At 41.2% G+C, this 20819-nt stretch overlaps 1 protein-coding gene across 1 annotated transcript; it reads left to right on the top strand.

Annotated features, from left to right (window-relative positions):
• The first annotated feature begins 24 nt into the window (after positions 1–24).
• AURKA (aurora kinase A) lies at positions 25–19954 on the top strand. Its single transcript, XM_004484623.5, has 9 exons — positions 25–138; positions 3845–3891; positions 6050–6329; positions 7596–7650; positions 8595–8786; positions 10092–10230; positions 15881–16029; positions 18978–19152; positions 19273–19954. The coding sequence occupies exons 2-9, from the start codon at positions 3850–3852 to the stop codon at positions 19456–19458; spliced, it is 1218 nt and encodes a 405-aa protein (XP_004484680.1). The 5' UTR covers positions 25–138; positions 3845–3849; the 3' UTR covers positions 19459–19954.
• The last annotated feature ends 865 nt before the right edge of the window (positions 19955–20819 follow it).

The raw sequence follows: 20819 nt of genomic DNA, 5'->3' as shown, positions 1-20819 counted from the left end.
TCAACCTCTCTCTTGCCCAGGCCAATCAGCGTTTGGAGGAGAGGGTTTAACTAGTATTTAAAAAGAAGAACCTTTGAATCCTAACGGCTGAGCTTTCGGGAGGACACGGCGGCCTGGGTAGGAGGCGGTAGCCGGCAGGTACGTGGACCCGCGGGGTCCTCCCGTGTGATGGGCCCGGGCGGCGGGGGTGAAGCCTGGGGAGAGGCCTGGCCTTTGAGCAGGTCGCCGGGTCGGCCTGGAGCGGAGCGGGCGGTGGGGCCGCGGGCCGGAGAGGGAGGCCCTCCCTGCTTGCCTGTCCCCAGCGCTCACCAGCGTTTTCCCATCTCATCTGGTGGGTACCGAGGCACCCTGTAAAAGTCCCTTGTTATTTGTTACCGCTCGAGGTCGATGGGTTTGCTGAGTGGCGTTGGGGGATGCTTCCCGAATGGATTCTCAGGTTCAGTGGGCACCTAGCTGAGGAAACCTCAGATAAGTTTCCGCTGTCTTGGAGTTTATCTCGGAGGGGTGGGAAAGACAGCAGACTCACAAGATGACTTCCGGTTGTGGCGGTTATTATAAAGGATGCAGAACAATAGTGTGGTTTAATGGGGGCCACGTTAGATAGAATAGCCTGGGAAAACGCTTATCCTGCCTGGAGGAATGAATGGAAGAATAAACCAGTGGTAACCACCTCGCAGAGGCCTTCCCGTGCCGGTGCTTCTCAAACTCTGGACCAACCACATTGGGTTACTTGGGGTCTTCGTTAAAAATACAGACCCTTGGCAGACCCAATGAATCAGAAGCTCTTGGAGAAAGAACCAGGTGTCTGTATGTCTAACAAGTTCACCAGGTGATTTTGATGTTTCATTGAACTAGCAGTCTAGACCAGCGCATACTTACTCATCTGGGGATGGTGTTAAAATGCAGTATTTGTTCTGGGGTTGGGCCTAAGATCCTCCATTTCTAACAAACAGAGTGTTGCAGCCATAGCTGCTGTTCTTGACTTTTAATCATGTCTACTCCACCTTCACGTTCCTTGTTCCTTGAATTAAGTGTATTTAGCAACATATTCAATTGACTCTTTACTCATTGTCTTTGTATAAATTCGTAGGCTGTCCTATGGCTGACGGAGGGGGGAAAAGTTTTGATCATAACCTCACAGTCCTATTAAATCTTATGGTTTTTCTGTTTGGAATTGCAGGATCTCTGGCTTGAACGGATCTTATGAAGCCCTCTAGTTATGTGGTTCCTGAGTCTGGTTGTAAATCAGAATCACCTCAGGAGCAGTTTTCCTGGGGACTCTCCTCAGATATTCCAAATCAGAATCTTATCCCATTCTGCTTATTGTGCATCTTCCTGAGAAAGAAAAATTACAGATAAATTGGATATGAAATGAATAAATTGGAGCAAATGTCTGTAGCTTTTGTTAGACTGTTGAATAAATGTTCTGAGACCTGTGTGTTCTCAGTAGCCTGCTACTTGAAATTGTTAGGGAAAGTGAAGAAAGTAGTAGAGCATATTTAGAAATGAACCTTGCCTAACATGAGCATGTATTTCCTTTTTCAGTTTTAGTTTATTGTTTTTATCAACCAAGGACTCTAGGTTCTTTATCCTGGCTCTTTTTGTTATGAAATTATTTACTTATTTTTGTAATAGCTGTAAAAGCATTGGGGCTGGCGAAATCCTTCCTGACTAGATTCTAGTATTCAGAGAGCACATGGGTAAGGAAGATGCAGAAAGGTTTCTGCTGCCTTGGAATTTACATTCCACCTATTTGATATGTGTGGTGCCTCACTTATAGTAAGGGCTTACAAAGTGTTATAAGCTATTTTTATTGATTTGCTTTGTCAGTGGGCTAATTCATACCCAGAGCATTTGAATGCATGCACTGTGTGCAAGGCAGTATTCTAGGTTTGGGGTGTAACAGTAGCAAAATGCGGCTAAACCGTTGCTCTCATGGAGCTTACTTTCTAGTAGGGGAGACAGTCATGAAATAATGCAAACACCTTGTGTATGATGCTAAGGGCTATGAAGAAAAGGTAGAGATGTTTCTGGGAGGGAACATTTGAGCAGAAACCAGCATGAAATGAAGGAGCAAGCCACACATCTGGAGTAAGAGCCTGACAGGTAGAAGGAGGGGAAGGAAAAAGGACCCTGTGACTGGAGGACCTTTTTGAAGAAAGGAAGAAGCCCCTTGTGACTAGTGTGCAGTGGACAGGGAGCGGAGGAGATGAGGCAGCGAGGTGGTCAAGGCTGGCTTTCTGTGGGGCCCCATTGGTCTGTCCTTGCAGGGAGGAGCTTGCATTTCATTGAGTTGGGGAGCCATGGGAGTTTTTTGAATGGAGGATTGACATCTGACTTGTTAATAGGGTCACTGGCTATGCAGCATTGAAGACTGACCATAGTGTGGCAGGATAGGAGCTGGAAAACCACTGGAGCCTGTTGCATAGTCCAGGGGAAAGACAGTTGTGGTCTGACCTGGTGGTGGTGGTAATGAGCGATGAATTTGAGGGCAGTGCCGACAAGCTATGCCGATGGATTAGATGGGCTTTGAGAAAAAGAACATGTAAAGGATTATTCCAAGGCTTTTAGCCTAAGCAACTAGCAGGATGGGTTTGCCATAGACTGAAAAGGGGTGTCTGTGAGAACAGGTTTGAGGAGGTGGAGATGGGAGGGATCAGGACCTCGCCTTGGACCATGTTAACATTGAGACACTTATTTAATCAGGTGGAGATGTGATGATGGTAGGATAGTAAAGTTTGGACTGGAGATAGAAATTTGGGAGTGCTCTATCTGTGGATGTTATGGAAAGCCAAGAGACTGGCTTGGCCTCACCTGGAGAGTGAGTATGGACAGAAAAGTGAAGTGATTCTGGGACAGAGCCCAGCACTCCCATAAAGAGGGGTCAGAAATTTAGAGGAGAGAAGAGGTTCTGTTTTTGATGTGTTAAGATTGTGATGTCTATCATAACTTTCTACGGGGATCCTGAGCAGGTAGTTGGATCTCTGAGTTTGGTGGCCAGAGGAGAGGTTAGAGTAGAAGAGGTTAATTCAGGTTATCCTAATAAAGAGATTCAGAGCCATGGCATTGGGTGAGGGTTCCTAGGAAATGAGTGTAGATGGAGAAGGGTGGGGCAGGGAGGGGAGGGCATCCAAGGACTCATTCCTGTATTCCCTAGACACTTTCAGATTGGGGAAAAAAGGTGAGGTGGACAGCTAGGGAGGTAGGAGCCAAATCTGGAAGCAAAGTGAATAAAGGGGTTCAAGAAGAAGCAATCAACCTTATCAAAAGCTGCTGAGGACACAAGATGAGGGTAGAGAATTGACTATTGGGTTTGGCAACAATAGGGGTCAGTCATGAACTCCACGTATTGGTGAGAATAAAGCCAGGTGGGAGTTGGGTACGAGGGAGGGTGGGGGAAGTAGCAGAGAAGGTGAGTATATAGATGGATGACTCTTCTGGAGTTCTGCTGTTGAAAGGGGAGGAGAGATGGGGTCATGCTTGAGGCAATTATGGGGTGAAGAGGATTTTTTCCTAAGATATTACAATAGGTTTGTACTCTGATAGAAGTGCTCATTTGAGAAGAAATGATGGAGGTGAAAGATGAGCCAATTCAGGAGTGAAGTTTGAGTTGTGAGGGGATGGGGTGCAGTGTATGAGGGGAGAGAGCGACTGTGCATAAAAACTACATACCTGTACGTTATCTATATCGATGATAAAACACTTGTTTCATATCAGCTTCTTATGGAAGAGGAAACTTGAACATTCTGTGTGGTGGTGTTTTTTTCAGCAGGGTTCTGACTGACCTAGCATAACATTTTGAACCAAGTTGATTTGTGTAAATTAAATCTTTCTTTCTTTTCAGGCATCATGGACAAATGTAAAGAAAATTACATTTCAGGACCTGTTAAGGTAAATTAAATAATCTGTAATCTCAGTCACATTTATAAAAACTCCAATGGAGATTGGCTCCATATTTGGAGTTCTTTTCACCCTTACATTGGATTGTAATTTTAAATCCCTCTATTACACTCCCAGATTTAAGTCCCTCTTCTCTGCATTCATTGACAATTTGATTCTAAACTTTAATTCTTATTTTGTTCTGAGTATAAGTGTCTGTATTCCCCCATCCTATGCAGGATACATATGAGGTACATGATAAGAGCTTAATACTTGTGCAGTGAGATCGATTTGTGCTCAGTTGGATCCCTGTACTCATTTCCTTGCCAGAAATTATTTTCTTTCTCATACTTTGTTCAGGTCATCATTCAGGAAAGGTTTAGTCCACAGGAATGTGAAGTTGCATTTTGATGACCATTTATTGGGAACCTACACTGAGCCAGTTTCTGTGCTAGATGCACATAAAGGATTATAGTGGTGAAAAGCACACGGTCCTTGATTTAGAAAAACTTGGGAGTCCTTGGTGTGTATGTGTGTGTAAAATACCATTCCTTATAATGATACAGAGGAAGGGTTGTTGATTCGGATTGGGGTAGGTTAAAATCCAGGAAAGCTTCACTGAGGAAAGACCCTGGCACTGAGCATGTAATGATTATTTGTGGGGCAACTAGGTGAATGAGTCTCTAATAAGACTCCCAATGGGAGTAATCACCAGAATTTTTTTCCTTCTAGGAAATCGGCCTAAGAATATAAATATTGTGTTTTTTTTTTAACTTTTGGCTTGTTTTTAGAAGTTTCTATCTTCAAATAAATGGGTACTTAATTTTTTATTGGCCAAAAGTATAAAATGGCCAATTAGAAAAAGGCTAATTTGAGTCACTTTATTGTATTATGAATTCCTAGGATAAGGATTATTTTAAAAAATTATCTGTACTTAAATTGTTTCTTTTCATTTGACATTGGCTCAATGCCTACTGTGGTAATTTCAGAAGTAACCGATGTTGTCCTTCTAAAGCAGTGACACCAGTGGTGGTGGCCTCTGAGGCTTCACTTTCCATCACTTGTTCCTCATTTACCATGAGACGGTGACGCTGGAGGAAATCTCATCCATTCCTTCATTTTAGTTTGATTAGCTCAGGTCTTAGTGTTTGTAATACACAATTTACAGGTATGTGAATAATCTACTTTGGCAATAACTTTTGAAGAGTCTGCATTTGCTGCTGCTTTTTCAGAGTTCTTTTTGCTCGGGTACATTTTGTGAGTACTTGGAAATTTAAACATTAGGAAATGTCAATAGTAATAAATTTATTGTGTTAAGTCTGGTTTACATTCTTCTAAAACTTTTTCACTCAGAGATAACCACTGCTGAGCATTTGATGTATTTCTTTGTCTTTTTATTTTTTTTGTAAGCATATGTATTATCAGAAATTAGAGGGAAACGGACTTTGGCCCAGTGGTTGGGGCGTCCGTCTACCATATGGGAGGTCCGCAGTTCAAACCCTGGGCCTCCTTGACCCGTGTGGAGCTGGCCATGCGCAGTGCTGATGCGCGCAAGGAGTGCCGTGTCACGCAAGGGTGTCCCCTGCGTGGGGGAGCCCCACGCGCAAGGAGTGTGCCCGTGAGGAAAGCCGCCCAGCGTGAAAAGAAAGAGCAGCCTGCCCAGGAATGGCGCCGCCCACACTTCCCGTGCCGCTGACGACAACAGAAGCGGACAAAGAAACAAGACGCAGCAAATAGACACCAAGAACAGACAACCAGGGGAGGGGGGGAAATTAAATAAATAAATCTTTAAAAAAAAAAAAAAAGAAATTAGAATTGGGTTTTTGGTATAGTCTGTGTATTGTGGCTTCTTTGCTAAATAAAAAATTAGGCATAGTTTTAGTCTCTTACGTTAAGAATTCTTAGAAAGTATTTAATGCCCCTTTCTTTTGGTGGAAGTTTAGTTACTGAGCATGATTTCTAGCTGGACAGGGTAGGAGTTATTTACATATTCTTTTCAAGTATGGACTATACCTCTGGAAGTTCTGATTAAAATAGCTTTTCCTCTTCCATCTATTACAAGTAATGTTCATTATTTTGTGGTACTAAAACCAACTTGTGAAATTCTCAAGATATTCAGCTGTTGTTCATGAAGACCATAAAGTCTCTTTCATTTCTCCCCACAACCTAGACCACAGTTCTCTCTGGTGATGGTCCAAAACGTGTTCTGATGACCCCACAGTTGCCTTCTCAGAATCCAATATCTGCAAGTAGTGGCCAGGCACAGCGAGTCTTGTGTTCTTCAAACACCTCCCATCGCATTCCTACACAAGCTCAAAAGCTCGTCTCCAGTCGTAAAGCAGTTCAGATTCAGAAGCAGAAGCAACCGCAGACAACCCCTGTGTCTCATCCTGTGTCTAAGCCGCTGAATAACACTCAAAAGAGTGAGCAGTCCCAGCCCCCAGCATCTGGTAGGCCAACTTTTTGTGTCTTGTTCAATTGTCATACTTTTTGCTTGTTGCTAAAATGAAGCAAGTATGTGAATTAGCATTTCTTGATTTAGAGCCCCAGCTTTTAAGTCATATCTGTTAAGGATGTGGAGATAATACAGCTTTCAGGTTGAAGTAACATTGTCTGCTGTAGGCCAGGTTGTGCCGGAAATAACAGCCCTATTATTGTCCTCATATGGGTTGGGCTACCAGGGAAGACACCACCTATCCCATGTCCTTTTGATTCCTTAATGGGTTTATTGTAGGGTGCCATGGTAGCAGGCACATTTGAGGAATTGAAAAGTTCCAAGGTCTGGAGTGTGGGGGAAGTCAGAGGGAAGGTGATGTACTGAAGCAGGCTGGGGTGAGCTGACATGGCTTTGACAGTGCTAAGGAGAGGGGCTTCATGCAGCAAGCTTTCCTCTCCAGTGCATTGGGAAGCTGCCATGACTTCCCTTTTAGAAAGTTTACTCTGGATGTGTTGAATGAATTGGAGAATAGCAAGGCTAGCTCCAGGGATACCAGAGAGGAGACTGTCACATGGTTTAGGCTAGAGATGGCGATGGCCTGACCTGGGTGGAGTAGGGTGGCAGTCACAGCAGGCTCTGGATAAGTGCATCCTTTGCCTGCATTGCCTTGTTGACTCCTCCTCATCACTGTGAAAGTTATTAACTCTATTTAACAGAGGAGGAGCTAAGACTCAGAAGAGGTTAACTTCTTCAAAGGCATAGTCCGGATGGAGAGGAACAGACAAATTTGAGAGCTCACTTAGGATGTGGACTGAAGAGAACTGGGCAATAAAGTGGACATGAAAGATAAGCGAAGAAGGCTTTAGGGCCGGGTGCTGACACTGATACCATTTACTGAGATAGCGGACCATGGAGGAACAGACCAGCTGGGACCTGTGTTCAAATATTTGAGCTCTTGATACACTTAATTTTTAAAGTTTTATTTATTTTTTTCTTGATACGCTTTAAAGTGTCTGAGATAGACAAGTGGAAATGTTCTCCACTCTCATGGCAAATGAAATCATTACTTCAGTACATCTTGCTGAGTCAGTGCCTTCTACTTTAAAGACTCCACATGGTGGGAGCCAGGTTAGGGCATAGTAGTTTTTTCTCAAAGTTTAAAGAAAATTACATAGTCCAGGTTGACCATTCTTGATAAATACCATTAATATTTTAGTGGCCATTCTTTGTGCCATCTCTATTTGTATATGAAAAGTTTTTTTTTTAAACTTCTCTGTAGGAAGTAATTCTGGAAAGGAACTGGAGTCAAAACAAAAAAAAGAAGAATCAAAAAAGTGAGTTGGCGTCCAATCTTTAAAAAAAATGTTTTGTTTAATGATGGATGCTTATTAGGGACTGAGAAGGTTTTCTTTTCCTTCATACTTTTCAAATTTAGAAAATACCTGAATGAATCTGTTATACCCCCAAATGTATACCATGAAAGTGCCTCTCTATCCCCATTGCATGTGGTTTATATATGCCTCTAGACTTCTTTATATTATTACAAAAGTACAAGTTTTTTAAAAACAAATGTGGCAGAACTATACATATATGACTGTATGAGTATTTTGACAGTATTATTGTAGTTATTGTATGTGTTCATAACGTTGTTATAACATCTTCCCCAGAAATTTTCTAAAAGTCTGCTGTCAATCACTGAACTGTCTAGATTCTACAGTGTAGTAGAAGGAGCCAGAAATGAACCTGCCTTTTTGCTTTTAGCTGCCTAGTGGAGGCTTTCAGAGTCTATAGCCAATGGTTCTGTGCCCTAACTGCCCTATAGTAGACAGCCTGCTTCCATTAGTAGCAGGGGCTCCATCTACCACCAGAGCGGTTCTCTACCCAAGAGAATGTTCACATTTCTGGGGATGCTGAAGGAGGATGGGAAAGGCTCAGAGATGATTCTGAAGCATTCTTCCCTCCTAATTACTTATCAGATCTTTATGTTCCTAAGTATAATGTCTTTAAATAGGTCTCTTCTCTTGAGCATAGTACGGCCTTGGGATAGTTCCCATTTGGTGCTTCAGCTCTAAAAGTCTGACTGGTTCTCATCACTGATTACACAGCTAATGGTGGCTGGGGATGTGGGTGTTTCATGTTTGTGGTGATTCTTGATTCTTATGGAGGGTATAGATTATTTTGAATATAAAATTATTTATAGAATATTATTATTTACTTGATAAATCATTAGGAAAGATTGGTTTTCTTCACATTTTAAAATGTCCATGTTCTCTTCTAGAAGGCAGTGGGCTTTGGAGGATTTTGAAATTGGTCGCCCACTGGGTAAAGGAAAATTTGGTAATGTTTATTTGGCAAGAGAAAAACAAAGCAAGTTTATCCTGGCTCTTAAAGTATTATTTAAAGCTCAGCTGGAGAAAGCAGGAGTTGAGCATCAGGTGAGAAGAGAAGTAGAAATACAGTCCCACCTTAGGTAAGTCTTCAGATGGATGTCCAAAAAAATAGTGTAACAGCTCGGAGTTCTTAGGAGTTAAAAGAAACATCTTTTGAGGGCCTGTGTTATAGTACCACAGAGAGTGATAAAATATATGATTTTTTTTTTTTTCAAAGTTTTATGTAGACCTAAGTGGTCCTGGAAAAAAAAATCACTTGACTACTCAATATTTTGCTAATGGAGTCATTTACATGAGTAAATGCTTTTTTTAAAAAAAAATTTCTTCGGTGGATTATGAAGGAGAATGAATCCTCCTATCCTGTGTTAAGCAGGGTTGCAGACTGGCAGTCTGTGGGTTTATTTTTTTGCTTTCACAGCATTTTACAGATTTGAATGAATGCTCATACTTAAAAATCTGGCTCTATGAGGCCTGTATCTGTGCATGAGCTGGAGTAGAGAAGGGGCCAGCCTCTGAGGCTGGACTCTCCAGCTGCCCGTCAGTCCTTACCCAGGCCTTACCGAGGATTTACGGTACTGGCCTGGCCCCTCCACAGCACAGATCTACCCCCAGTATTGAACACTGCTTAAATGTTGTCTCAGTGTTTGGGTAGCAAACAACTGTGGAGTCCTTTTTTTAAATCTGTGGAGAATTAATATTTAACTAAAATTTCCCCCTGAGAATAACTTCCTTAAAGGTAGAAAATAATAATCTTAGCCTAACCTGAGGCCATTAATACCTTGGCATTCCATGGAAAATGATACGTGGATGTGTATTTTTCTGTAGTTTCAGATTCTCAAGTGAGGCCTGGGTGGGAGTGTGGGGGTGGGGAGGAAGGTGTCCATGACCAAAACCAGTTAGAAATCCCCCTCGTTTCATATGAGGGATTTGCTCGATTTTTTTTTTTTTTAAAGATTTATTTATTTATTTAATGTCCCCCCCTCCCCTGGTTGTCTGTTCTTGGTGTCTATTTGTTGCGTCTTGTTTCTTTGTCCGCTTCTGTTGTCGTCAGCGGCACGGGAAGTGTGGGCGGCGCCATTCCTGGCAGGCTGCTCTTTCTTTTCACGCTGGGCGGCTCTCCTCACGGGCGCACTCCTTGCGCGTGGGGCTCCCCCACGCGGGGGACACCCTTGTGTGGCACAGCACTCCTTGCGCGCATCAGCACTGCGCATGGCCAGCTCCACACGGGTCAAGGAGGCCCGGGGTTTGAACCGCGGACCTCCCATATGGTAGACGGACGCCCTAACCGCTGGACCAAAGTCCGTTTTCCCATTGCTCGATATTTTGTACAAATTATTTTATCAGTTCCAAAACCAGGTATTTAGAATATTCATCCTTTGTTGCAGGCATCCTAATATTCTCCGACTATATGGCTATTTCCATGATGCCACCAGAGTTTATCTAATTCTAGAATATGCACCTCTTGGAGCAGTCTATAGAGAACTTCAGAAGCTTTCCAAGTTTGATGAGCAGAGAACTGCTACTGTAAGTTTCCATTTATTGTCTGAGGCTAATTCAGTTTCCTCTCTACCTGTCCTACACAGCAATATATCTTTCATTAAAGTGGGCTTTGTCTTATGGAGATATGCCTTAAGTGAATCAAATATTTGAAATGGAAGAGTCAAAATAGCTTAGTTGTACCATATGCACAGATAAAAATCCGATGCCAGGTTGGATGTTGTGGCTGGTTTGTTTCCAAGCCGTTTTTCCAGGAAAGTGCATATAGCTACTTTGTGTCTGAAACTCCTGCTCCCCACCCCCCTTTTTTGTTGTTATTTTTATGGTGGTACCCGAGATTGAACCTGGGACCTCATACATGCAAAGCAGGCACTCAACAACGAGCTATACCTGCTCCCCCACATTTTTAAAAAAAGTAAACATTTTAGAACAGAAAAATTGTAAAGCTGGTTCAGAGTCCTCATGTACCCCCACCTAGTTCCCCTTATTAACATCACTACTGTCATACATTTGTCACAATGAATGAGCCAATATTAAAACATTATTATTATCTGAAGCCCCTACTTCATTCAGATTTCCCCTAATTAGACTGGGGACTGGGTTTGTGGAGGCAGAAGACAGGGGTAAAGTCCTGTTCTCATCACGTGACACCAGGGTGCGTGCTGGTGGCATGACTTGCCCCTCCTGCTGTGTTGCCCAGAATCCCTGGCTAAGGGAGTTTGTCAGGCTCCCCCACTGTCAAGTGCCTCTTCCTCCTTGCCTTTCATCCCATGTTCTCAGGAAGTCCCTGTGCACACAGCCCATACTGAAGGAATAGGGAGTTATGCTCTGCTTTCTCAAGGTCAGGGTACAGGAATTATTTGGAATTCTGTATGGAAGATTGTCTTTTCCCTAGTCAATTATTTATTCACATCAGTGTGAACTCATGACTATTTATTTTATACTTTAGGCTTTATTTTGTAGCTCAGATTATCCCAGTCTTGACCACTGGGAGCTCTTTCATTTGGCTCCTGTGATCTCTTAACATACTTTCAAACTTTAGCGTTTTTTTTTTGTTTTTTCCTTTGAGTACTTTCTGGTATTTCAAGGTACTCTGGGCTTATCTATCACTAAATACTTTTATAGTATTTGTATTAAGTAAACGTTGAGTACATACTGTTGTCTCCAGCTCTAACACATTGCCACATGGACCATTCTATTCTTCTCCCCTTGCTTATCTGTATTCTCCCACTGCAGCAGTGAGCAAACTGGCTCCCACCATCCTTTTACTTGATTGTCCAATTCCAGTATACATGTATAGTAGTCCTGGAATAGTTGCCTGTGCCCCTCTGGAAAACAGCTTTATCAACTAGAATACAATTCTTCTGTGCAGTTACTTTTGTCTTTAGTCAGATAGATTCCATGCATTTCTATTATTAATACTTAGGTCAGTACCTTCTATACCCTTCAATGAGGTTGTTTCATATGTTTGTAATACAGTTAGATTATTTCATGTCAGCATTCCTTCCCAGGATTCCGGGACCTCCTAAATGATTTTAAAAAAATTCACATACATTAAGGTTCACTCTTTGGCTTATAATATTCTATGGATTTTGACAAATGTATAAATGTCAGTTATCCACCATTACTGTATAATACTGAACAGTTCCACCATCTTAAAAATTCCTGTGCTTCACCCATTCAACCCTTCCTTCCCTCCCCCCAGATCCCTGACAACCACTGAACTGTTTACCATCTCTACTGTTTTACCTTTTACAGAATAGCATATAATTGTAATCATAATAGCATGTAGCCTTTTTTAGATTGGTTTCTTTCACTTAGCAATGTGCATTCACATTTCATCCATGTCTTTTCATGGCTTGGCAGCTTATTTCTCTTTATCAGTAAATAATATTCCCTTGCATGGATATCCAGTTTATCCATTAATCTGTTGAAGAGACAGCTTGATTGTTCCCAGTTTTTGGCAATTATGAATAAAGCTCCTATAAACATTTGCATGCAGGTTTTCTTTTTTTTTTTTAAGATTTATTTTATTTCTCACCCCTCCATCCCCCCTCACCCTCATTGTCTGCTCTCTGTACATTTCCTGTGTGTTCTTCTGTGTCTGCTTGTATTCTCATTAGGTGGCTCCGGGAACCCATCCTGGGACCTGGGGTGGGAAAGAGGCGATTACTCTCTTGCGCCTCCTCACCTACCTGTTCTGCTATGTCTTATTTTCTCTCCTTTGTCTCTTGTTGTGTCAGCTTGCTGCTCCAGCTCTCCCCATCCGCTGGCACTCCCATGCGGGGCGGCATTCCCACATGTGCTGGCACTCCACTTGTGTTAGTTCGCTGTGCTGGCCAGCCTGCCCTCACCCGGGAGGCCCTGGGCATCAAACACTGGACCTCCTATATGGCTGACGAGAGCCTAGTTGGTTGAGGCATATCTGTTTGCCCAAGCATGTTTTTGTGATAAAGATTTTCAAATCAGTTGAGCAAATACTTAGGAGTGTGATTCTTAGATTGTGTGGTGAGACCATGTTTAGATTTGTAAGGAACTCCCCAGCTCTCTTAAAAGTAGCCGTGCTAGTTTGCATTCCTACCAGCAATGAATGAGAGTTCCTATTGCTCTACTTCTCGCAGCAATTGGTATTGTCAGTTTTTAAAAAATTTTTGGATTTTAGCCATTCTAATAGGTGTGTAGAAGTATCTCATTGTTTTAATTTATATTTCCCTAGTGACAAATGATGTTGAGCATCTTTTCATGTGTTTACTGCCATCTGTATGTTTTTGGTGATTTGTCTATTTTGTCTATATTTTTTAGTTTTTTAAAATTGCTTTTTGTTGTGTTTTTATTTTTGGATACAAGCCCTTTATAGATATGTTTTGCAAATATTTTCTCTTGTTTGTGGCTTGTCTTTTCTTTTACCTGTATCTTTTGCAAAGCAGAAGTTTTTAATTTTAACAAGTCAAATGTGTCAATTCTTTTTTCCCCATGGATTGTGTTTCTGGTGCCCCGCCTTTATTTTGTGAATGAAATTGTTTTAAGAATTTAGTCTTTGGGCTGTGATGGTTACTTTAACTTGTTATTCCATTTTCTGGTAGAGATCTCTGGCATTATGTATGCCAGTTTTCTCTTTTTGGTGGTGATTTAAATGACACTTAAATTCAGGTGACTTTACTTCTGTCATCTGAAATCTCACCACTGTTGGTGAATGACTCTCTGGTCTTGTCTCTGCAATAACATTTTAAAACTTAACTAGAATCATATACTTGTTCTATAACTTTTTTTTTTAATTACGTGAACATAATTGACATTTTTCATGCCCAAAAATTCGATGTCATTTTGTTAATCTTAAGTATTTGCCCTTCTGATAAGCAGAAATAGTTCTCTTAGTTCTCATAAAATAGTTCTCATAAAAGCAAATCAGCTTCTTATTTGACAGTTCTTAAGAAGTGATCTATTGGGCTATACTTTCTTAGGTCAATAAGGAAATTTGTGCTTGTTAGTGATAGTGACTCTGCAAAGGATATTAATATTTTCACCTGTTTTTTTTTTTTCCCCCCTTCTTGAGGTACTGGGGCCGGGGATTGAACCCGGGACCTCATATTTGGGTAGCTGGTGTTCAACCACTGAGCCCACATTGGCTTCCTGAGTTGGTTTCTTTGCTCTTTGTTTGTTTTTTAAAGATTTATTTTATTTATTACCCCTCCTCCTGTTCCCCCCATTACCTGCTCTCTGTGTCTATTTGCTGTATGTTTTTCTGTGTTGGCTTGTTTCTCATTAGGCGGCTCCAGGAACCGATCCTGCGACCTTCTGCAGTTGGGGAGAGGCGATTACTCTTTTGTGCCACCTCAACTCCCTGTCCTGCTACGTCTTCTTATAGTCTCTCCTCTGTGCCTCTTGTTGCGTTATCTTGCTGTACCAACTCTCCCCGTCGAGCCGGCACTCCTGTGTGGAGCGGCTTTCCCGTGCTGGGTGGCATTCCCATGTAGGGCAGCACTCCTCTGTGGGGCGACATTCCCGTGTGGGCCAGCACTCTCTGTGGGCCAACTTGCCGCATAGACCAGCTTGCCCTCACCAGGAGGCCCTGGGCATTGACCCCTAGACCTCCTATATGGTAGACGGGAGTCTAGTTGGTTGAGCCACATCTCTTTCCCTGCTTGTTTTTTAAGGAGGTACCGGGAACCAAACCTGGACCTCCTATTTGGGAGGTCCACTTGAGCTACATCTGCTCTTTTCTTTTTCCTTTACTCTCAACTAAGGTAGGTTGTATTTATTATTGTTGTTATTATTTTGGTAAGTTAATCATTTTCTTCAGTTTCTAATGTTGCTATCATACTTAGTTTTATCTCATGCCAAGATTATATGAATATGTACATATTTTCTTCTACTTCGTTCTCTTAGAAATCTAATTCTTCCCTTACCTCTAAGGCCTCACTCTAAATAGAATTTATTTTGGTATATGGAGCTAGCTCTTTGAAAGAAAATAATAGACTAATATTCTTTCTAGATTCCTTTGTAGTTATGGAGATGGGAATATATATGTATATGTGTGATTACATTTTGTGGCTAATTCAAATAAAGCCAGAAAAATTTTAGGGACTTTCATGTCTCTACAGTCTAACAAGGTGTGAGGTGTAGAGGAAGCAAGTGCCAGAGAACTCTGATTAAACTAATAGTTCAGTGACTTGAGCAGAGAAAATCCATTATCCTTTGGAATTCTGATGTATGCTCTTAAGGCAACATCAACTCAAAGTTGGTGTAGTAGGAAAGTCTCTGTCTTTGCTTTCAGTTTATTGTGATATAAATTGTGGTCTTTGGCTTTGGACTGTAAGAACAAAAGCTGTTCTTTCTGATGGGAACATTTGGTTTCTATCTATTTTAGTAGGCCTTTTTGGTGTAAAAAAATATTCAATCGCATCTTGCAATTACTTTGGAAAACAAACTATTCCCAAACTTTAGCTAGAGCTAAATTCTTACTTTAAATATACAATTCTTATCTTTATGTTAAAGCAAATTTTAGACCTGCTTACCAAATCTTTGAGTTTGGTACTGGAAAACATTTTCTAAAAAGAGATGATCACTTAGGAAATAAAAGTAACAAAAGAGATTGAAATACTTGTATACTTTAAAGTTGACTGTGAATTAGTATGTACAAAAATGCTCTTTAACATGCCTGTACACTTAATTTTATTTTCCGTTGTTCAGGATTATTTCTCCCTCGGTACCCTACAAGTAAAATTCTTAACTTCAAACAAATCCTTTTGTTGCATAGAATGATCTTAACTTTAAAAATGGGAATTGACTGTACTTGAAAGGTCTCCTTTAAAAATCTTTGTTCACATTTCTCACTCCCTACCCCTTGTCTCACCTCATTGTCATCTAATGAATTGCTGTTGGGCCTTAAACGGACATGTGGAGGCAGGGCTGTAGCTCATGGTTGTGCTTCCTGCTTTTCGGTGTCACATCTGTACTAGCAAAACGAAATGAGGACTGAGCAACATGCACTTCATGCTAAACACTAAATAGGCTCGCTCCAGTTTTGTAGACTGAGCCATTTTTTCTACAGTGTTTGCTTAAAACCTAGAAAACCTTTTAGAATCTATTGTGGGTTTCCTTCCAAAACAGATGTCTACAGTTAACTTGGATTATATAAGATCTAAAAAATGAACTTTCAATGCTTTTCTTTTAATAGTATATCACAGAATTGGCAGATGCACTGTCTTACTGTCATTCAAAGAAAGTTATTCATAGAGACATCAAGCCAGAGAACCTGCTTCTTGGATCAGCTGGAGAGCTTAAGATCGCAGATTTTGGGTGGTCAGTACATGCCCCATCTTCTAGGTAAGTCACTTTAGAGAGGAATGTTGTTTGGTTTAGCAAAAGCCCCTGGGATCATAAGGTAAATAGTTAAAATACTTAAGCCTAGTTCTGTCTCTTGCTGTGCTAAATTAGGGCAGGTGATTGACACAGAAATACTTTGGAGTTATCTAGGTCTGATAATAAACTTATTTTCAACTTTATTTTGCCACCCTTTTGGGGTAGAGTGCTCTAGGTCAGAGGAAAAAGATGCTTAAAGTCCTTGGAGGGTATTGAAGGGGACAGAAAGAAGCCAGATGTGCCAAGTACATGACAGGGTGACGTACAGGATGAGTGGAAGGGGAGGAGTTTCCACCTTAGTGGGCAGAGACTCTGGCTGCTTCCTGGACAAGGAGATGGGCTGAGTCTCAGGGTAGCTCATACAGAGACCCAGAGCTGAAGGAGCCCCGTATTGCAGGGAAATTTAGGAAGAAAATGGTTGGCTGGGGCTGTGAGGGGTGGTAGTTTTGCTTTTGTCAACAGGACTAGTCTTCTTTTATAACCTCTTTAAGCTGAAGCTGAGAGATCAGCTAATGAAACATTTAAAATCTTACATGAAACTGCCAAAAAAAAAAAAAAAAGTGATGGTAAAATACTTTCTACTTTATTTACACATGGTTTTGAAAACCTCATGTGAAGTGGGGCATTTTAAAGCATATGTCATCTGATTAGGTTTTGTCAATTTTGGGGGAAAGTTTCAAAATTATAGCCAAATTACTTTAAAAAATAAAGCCAGTTTTAAGAAAACTATATAGCCTAAAATAGATGACATAGGTGGAAAAACATTGTTCTTGTTACCACTTCTAACCACTTCCAGCAATGCACTGAGCCTGTTGCAGTCTTTGTTTTCTTTTTCCCCCAAGACTGGCTACCTGTTGTTAGTGAGAGCTGTTGTCACCTGGTGAGGCAAATCATCATAGGCATCTTAGAGTCACAGTGTTAAAATAGACTAACATGTCCAATGGTTCTTAACCTTTTCTATCAGAGATATACCATCATGATAGAAAACAGCTTATTTGCTTTCTGAAAGGGTCATCTATATAAATGTTGATTTATGTACCATCGTTTGAGACCCTCCTGATTTAGTCGTCTCCTTTCTTGCATGGTGATGAGGGATTAGATGTCTGGAGTGTAGTTCCTTGATTGCAGGTCATCAGTCAGTTGAACATTTGCATGCTTGGTGGGGGCCAGGCATGCATAAACATGGTGCCAGATGGATAGCTTAAACACCGATTGTAAAGAATAACTGATAAAAGCAACAGAAACCTATATGGCCTTTGCTCAGTTTGACGTCTGCCGTCCCCAGCTTATTTAACCGTTGTTCTGAGAATTCAAACACATAAATACTGAGTTGTAGTTAGTTGAAAGCATGCCTGTCTATCCGGTACCAACATTCAGTAATTAACATTTTGTTGTATATAAATCAGAACCAAACCAAGGTTCATGCGTTGTGTTTGATTTTGTTTCTTTGGTCTTTAATCTAGATCTGTGTCCCATATTTTTTTTTTTTTATTTTTTAAGATATTTCTTTCTCTCCCCTCCCCGCCCCAGTTGTCTGTTCTCTGTGTCTGTTTGCTACGTGTTCTTCTTTGTCCGCTTCTGTTGTTGTCAGTGGCACGGGAATCTGTGGTTCTTTCTGTTGCGTCATCTTGTTGTGTCAACTCTCCGTGTGGTGGCACCATTCCTGGGCAGGCTGAACTTTGACGCTGGGCGGCTCTCCTTATGGGGCGCACTCCTTGCACGTGGGGCTTCCCTATGCGGGGGATACCCCTGTATGGCATGGCACTCATTGCGCGCATCAGCACTGCGTGGGCAGCTCCACACGGATCAGGGAGGCCCGGGGTTTGAACCACGGACCTCCCATGTGGTAGACGGACGCCCTAACCACTGGGCCAAGTCCACTTCCCTGTCCCACATTTTTAAATGTAATTTCCTGATTGTGTCACTAAACTTGGTCCTTTATGCCCTGCACTTGCTGAAAACTGGAGTTAGGTTTAAGGACCTGAACAGATTGCAGGTTAAGAATTTTGGGCAAGAATACTTCATAGGCGATACAGTGCCACCCCCAGAATTCCAATGACCTATCAGAAGGCAGTGTGCATTTGTAACCCAAAACCTCATGCTTTCATGGTGGGACAGTTTTAGTTTCTGTCATTAATGTCACCATAGCTTCTTAAGGTCTGTGCTTCTTAGCATATCTAATATAAAAACAAATGTAGCATTAATGTGGAGAAAGTGGCCATGGTAGTTGCTAAGGGCAGAGAGAGAGAAGAAGAAATGTGATACGGGGGCATTTTCAGGACTTGGAGTTGTCCTAAATGATATCACAGGGACAGATGCTAGACATTATATACCTTTCCATAACCCACTGAATGCACTTGGGGAGATTTTAAACTACAATGTAAACTATTATCCATGTGATGCAGCAGTGTTCCAAAATGTATTCTCCAAATGCAATGAACATGCCACAATGATAAAAGAGGTTGTTGATGTGGGTAGAGTGGGGGGGTGTACGGTGTGGGGTATATGGGAACCTCTTACATTTTTTAATGTAACATTTTTTGTGATCTATGTATCTTCAAAAAAATAATTTTAAGAAAAAAAAGCAAAAATAAAAACAAATGTAGAATATCACTTAGAGAATTCTGCATGCTGCTTTTATGTAGTAATGATCACTTTAACTTTTTATATTCTCGATCACTCAAGGAGGTTGTAAGGTCAGAAATATTTGGGGCCAAGCTTGGTTGCTAGCTGTGTGGTCTTGCATTTATTTCCTATTGAAAAAATGGGGATATGTAATAGTACCTACTTCACAGTATGGGATCTGCCCTAGAAAATGCACTCGAAAGTTAGCTTAATTGTTAATGATTTTTAGCAGCTATCATAATAACTTTAAAAAGCATATCAACCTGTGGCCCTCTCTCCATTTTTAGGAGAACCACTCTCTGTGGAACTCTTGACTACTTGCCTCCTGAGATGATTGAAGGCCGAATGCATGATGAGAAGGTGGATCTCTGGAGCCTTGGAGTTCTTTGCTATGAATTTTTAGTTGGGAAACCTCCTTTTGAGGCAAACACATACCAAGAGACCTACAACAGAATATCAAGGGTAAGGCTTAACTAGAAGGAGCCATCACTTCATTAGAATTCTTTCCTAACACAATCTGAATATATTAACTATTTGGTCTCTCTGAAGCACCTTGTATGAGTATAATTTATTTTATTGCAGGTTGAATTCACATTTCCTGACTTTGTAACAGAGGGAGCCAGGGACCTCATTTCAAGACTGCTAAAGCATAATCCAAGCCAAAGGCCAACTCTAAAAGAAGTACTTGAACATCCCTGGATCACAGCAAATTCATCAAAACCACCAAGTAGCCAAAAAAGCAAAGAATCAACTATCCAACAATCTTAAAAATCTTACAGGAGGAGAATTCTTCGAGCCAGAGGGTCTGCTGTATAATCTGGCAGGAAAATGCTACTGAAACTAAATCAGCTGTTAACTTCATGCCTTCAATCTAGAGATGAAGAAATGTTATTTCTTTACTGAGCAGGCAGTACCTCCACTATCTCTATTTAGAAAGCTCCACTGCAATAAATGTGATACTCTTGAAGTGAAATCGGCAGTGAGAATTGTGCTATTTTTACTGACTTCATAACCTCGAGGCAGGGTTCAGCTGCAGCCGCCCCAACAGCCCGTGCAGGGTAAGGAATCTTGTGGAAGAAACAGTCTGGTTGTGGCAAGTGATGACTTCCCAACTTGATCAGTTAAAGAGCTGTGCAATAACTTCAAGTACCTAAGTGTGAGTGTAACTTATTTGGTGGCCAAGCCTGGCAAAGCTGTTGGAGTGAATACTTGATTCTTTTTTTTTTTTTTTTTTAAATGTTAAAATAAAGACTTTTTCCATGGACTTGTATTCTTACTTCAATAGTGTCTCCTCAGGAATGCTCAGTGTCTGTGCAACCTCCTGTTAAGCTTGTTTGGGTGTCTAGTCTTCTTTATCCACTTACCCCCATATGAGAGTTTTGTAAAATAGGAACACGTGCTCTACCTCCATCTCAGGACTGGCTTGGGACATCGAGACCATGTCTCAAAGCTGTTCCTAAATGTTAAGGCCTTATTGTTTTTATTACATTTGAGTTATGGCATGTGTGCAAACTTTAAAAATAAACGCATACTTAAAACACATAAATCTGAGGTACATTTTGAGTTTTTCTACCACCTACTCACTATGGTCTTGAAATGAGCAGGTGCCATCAGGATGGGTCTGTTCTTTCAGTCTTTCTCTCAGATTGTTTTTCTCCTAATTCTTAAAGTTACTTATTTGTTTATACAGCGTGGCCTCTACTTGTCAACAACTTCGTATATTCATCAAAGAGATGATGAGGATGAGGAAGGCAAACTTGGAAGTGTTGACCTCAGAACTAGCAGAGTAGTAGGCTTTTTATGCCTGACACCATGAGGAGCCTGGCTATCAGAATGTCTGTAAATATAAGAAAATGATCAAGGTGAAGAAGCTTCAAAACAGGTCTGGGCTGAAACTGCAGCGTCCATCCCCTTAATACAGAAGGGCTGTGGTTCCCAAAGAAGTCGAGCTGAACCAATTTTATATTCCCAAAGCTATATTCAAGCTGTAGTTAATGACATGACTACCAGTGATACTAGCCAAAAAACATCTTCCCAAAGAAGCCCGCACAAGCAAAGAAGATAGTTCCTTGTACACTGATACCCTATCACAAGATGCTGCTTGTGATTGGCAACAACTAGGCTTACTA

Source organism: Dasypus novemcinctus, chromosome 24 (genome assembly GCF_030445035.2).
Source record: "Dasypus novemcinctus isolate mDasNov1 chromosome 24, mDasNov1.1.hap2, whole genome shotgun sequence".
Lineage (NCBI taxonomy): Eukaryota > Metazoa > Chordata > Mammalia > Cingulata > Dasypodidae > Dasypus > Dasypus novemcinctus.
The sequence above is the reverse complement of the archived record's forward strand: the minus strand, read 5'-3'. Positions and strand labels throughout refer to the sequence as shown.

What these genes read in the sequence shown, in the direction of transcription:
- AURKA (XM_004484623.5), top strand. Translation starts at nt 3,850, where the DNA reads ATGGACAAATGTAAAGAAAATTACATTTCAGGACCTGTTAAG. An exon ending in GTCCCAGCCCCCAGCATCTG is followed by an intron (nt 6,330 to 7,595) that starts GTAGGCCAACTT and finishes ACTTCTCTGTAG; the next exon opens with GAAGTAATTCTGGAAAGGAA. An exon ending in AAAAAAGAAGAATCAAAAAA is followed by an intron (nt 7,651 to 8,594) that starts GTGAGTTGGCGT and finishes GTTCTCTTCTAG; the next exon opens with AAGGCAGTGGGCTTTGGAGG.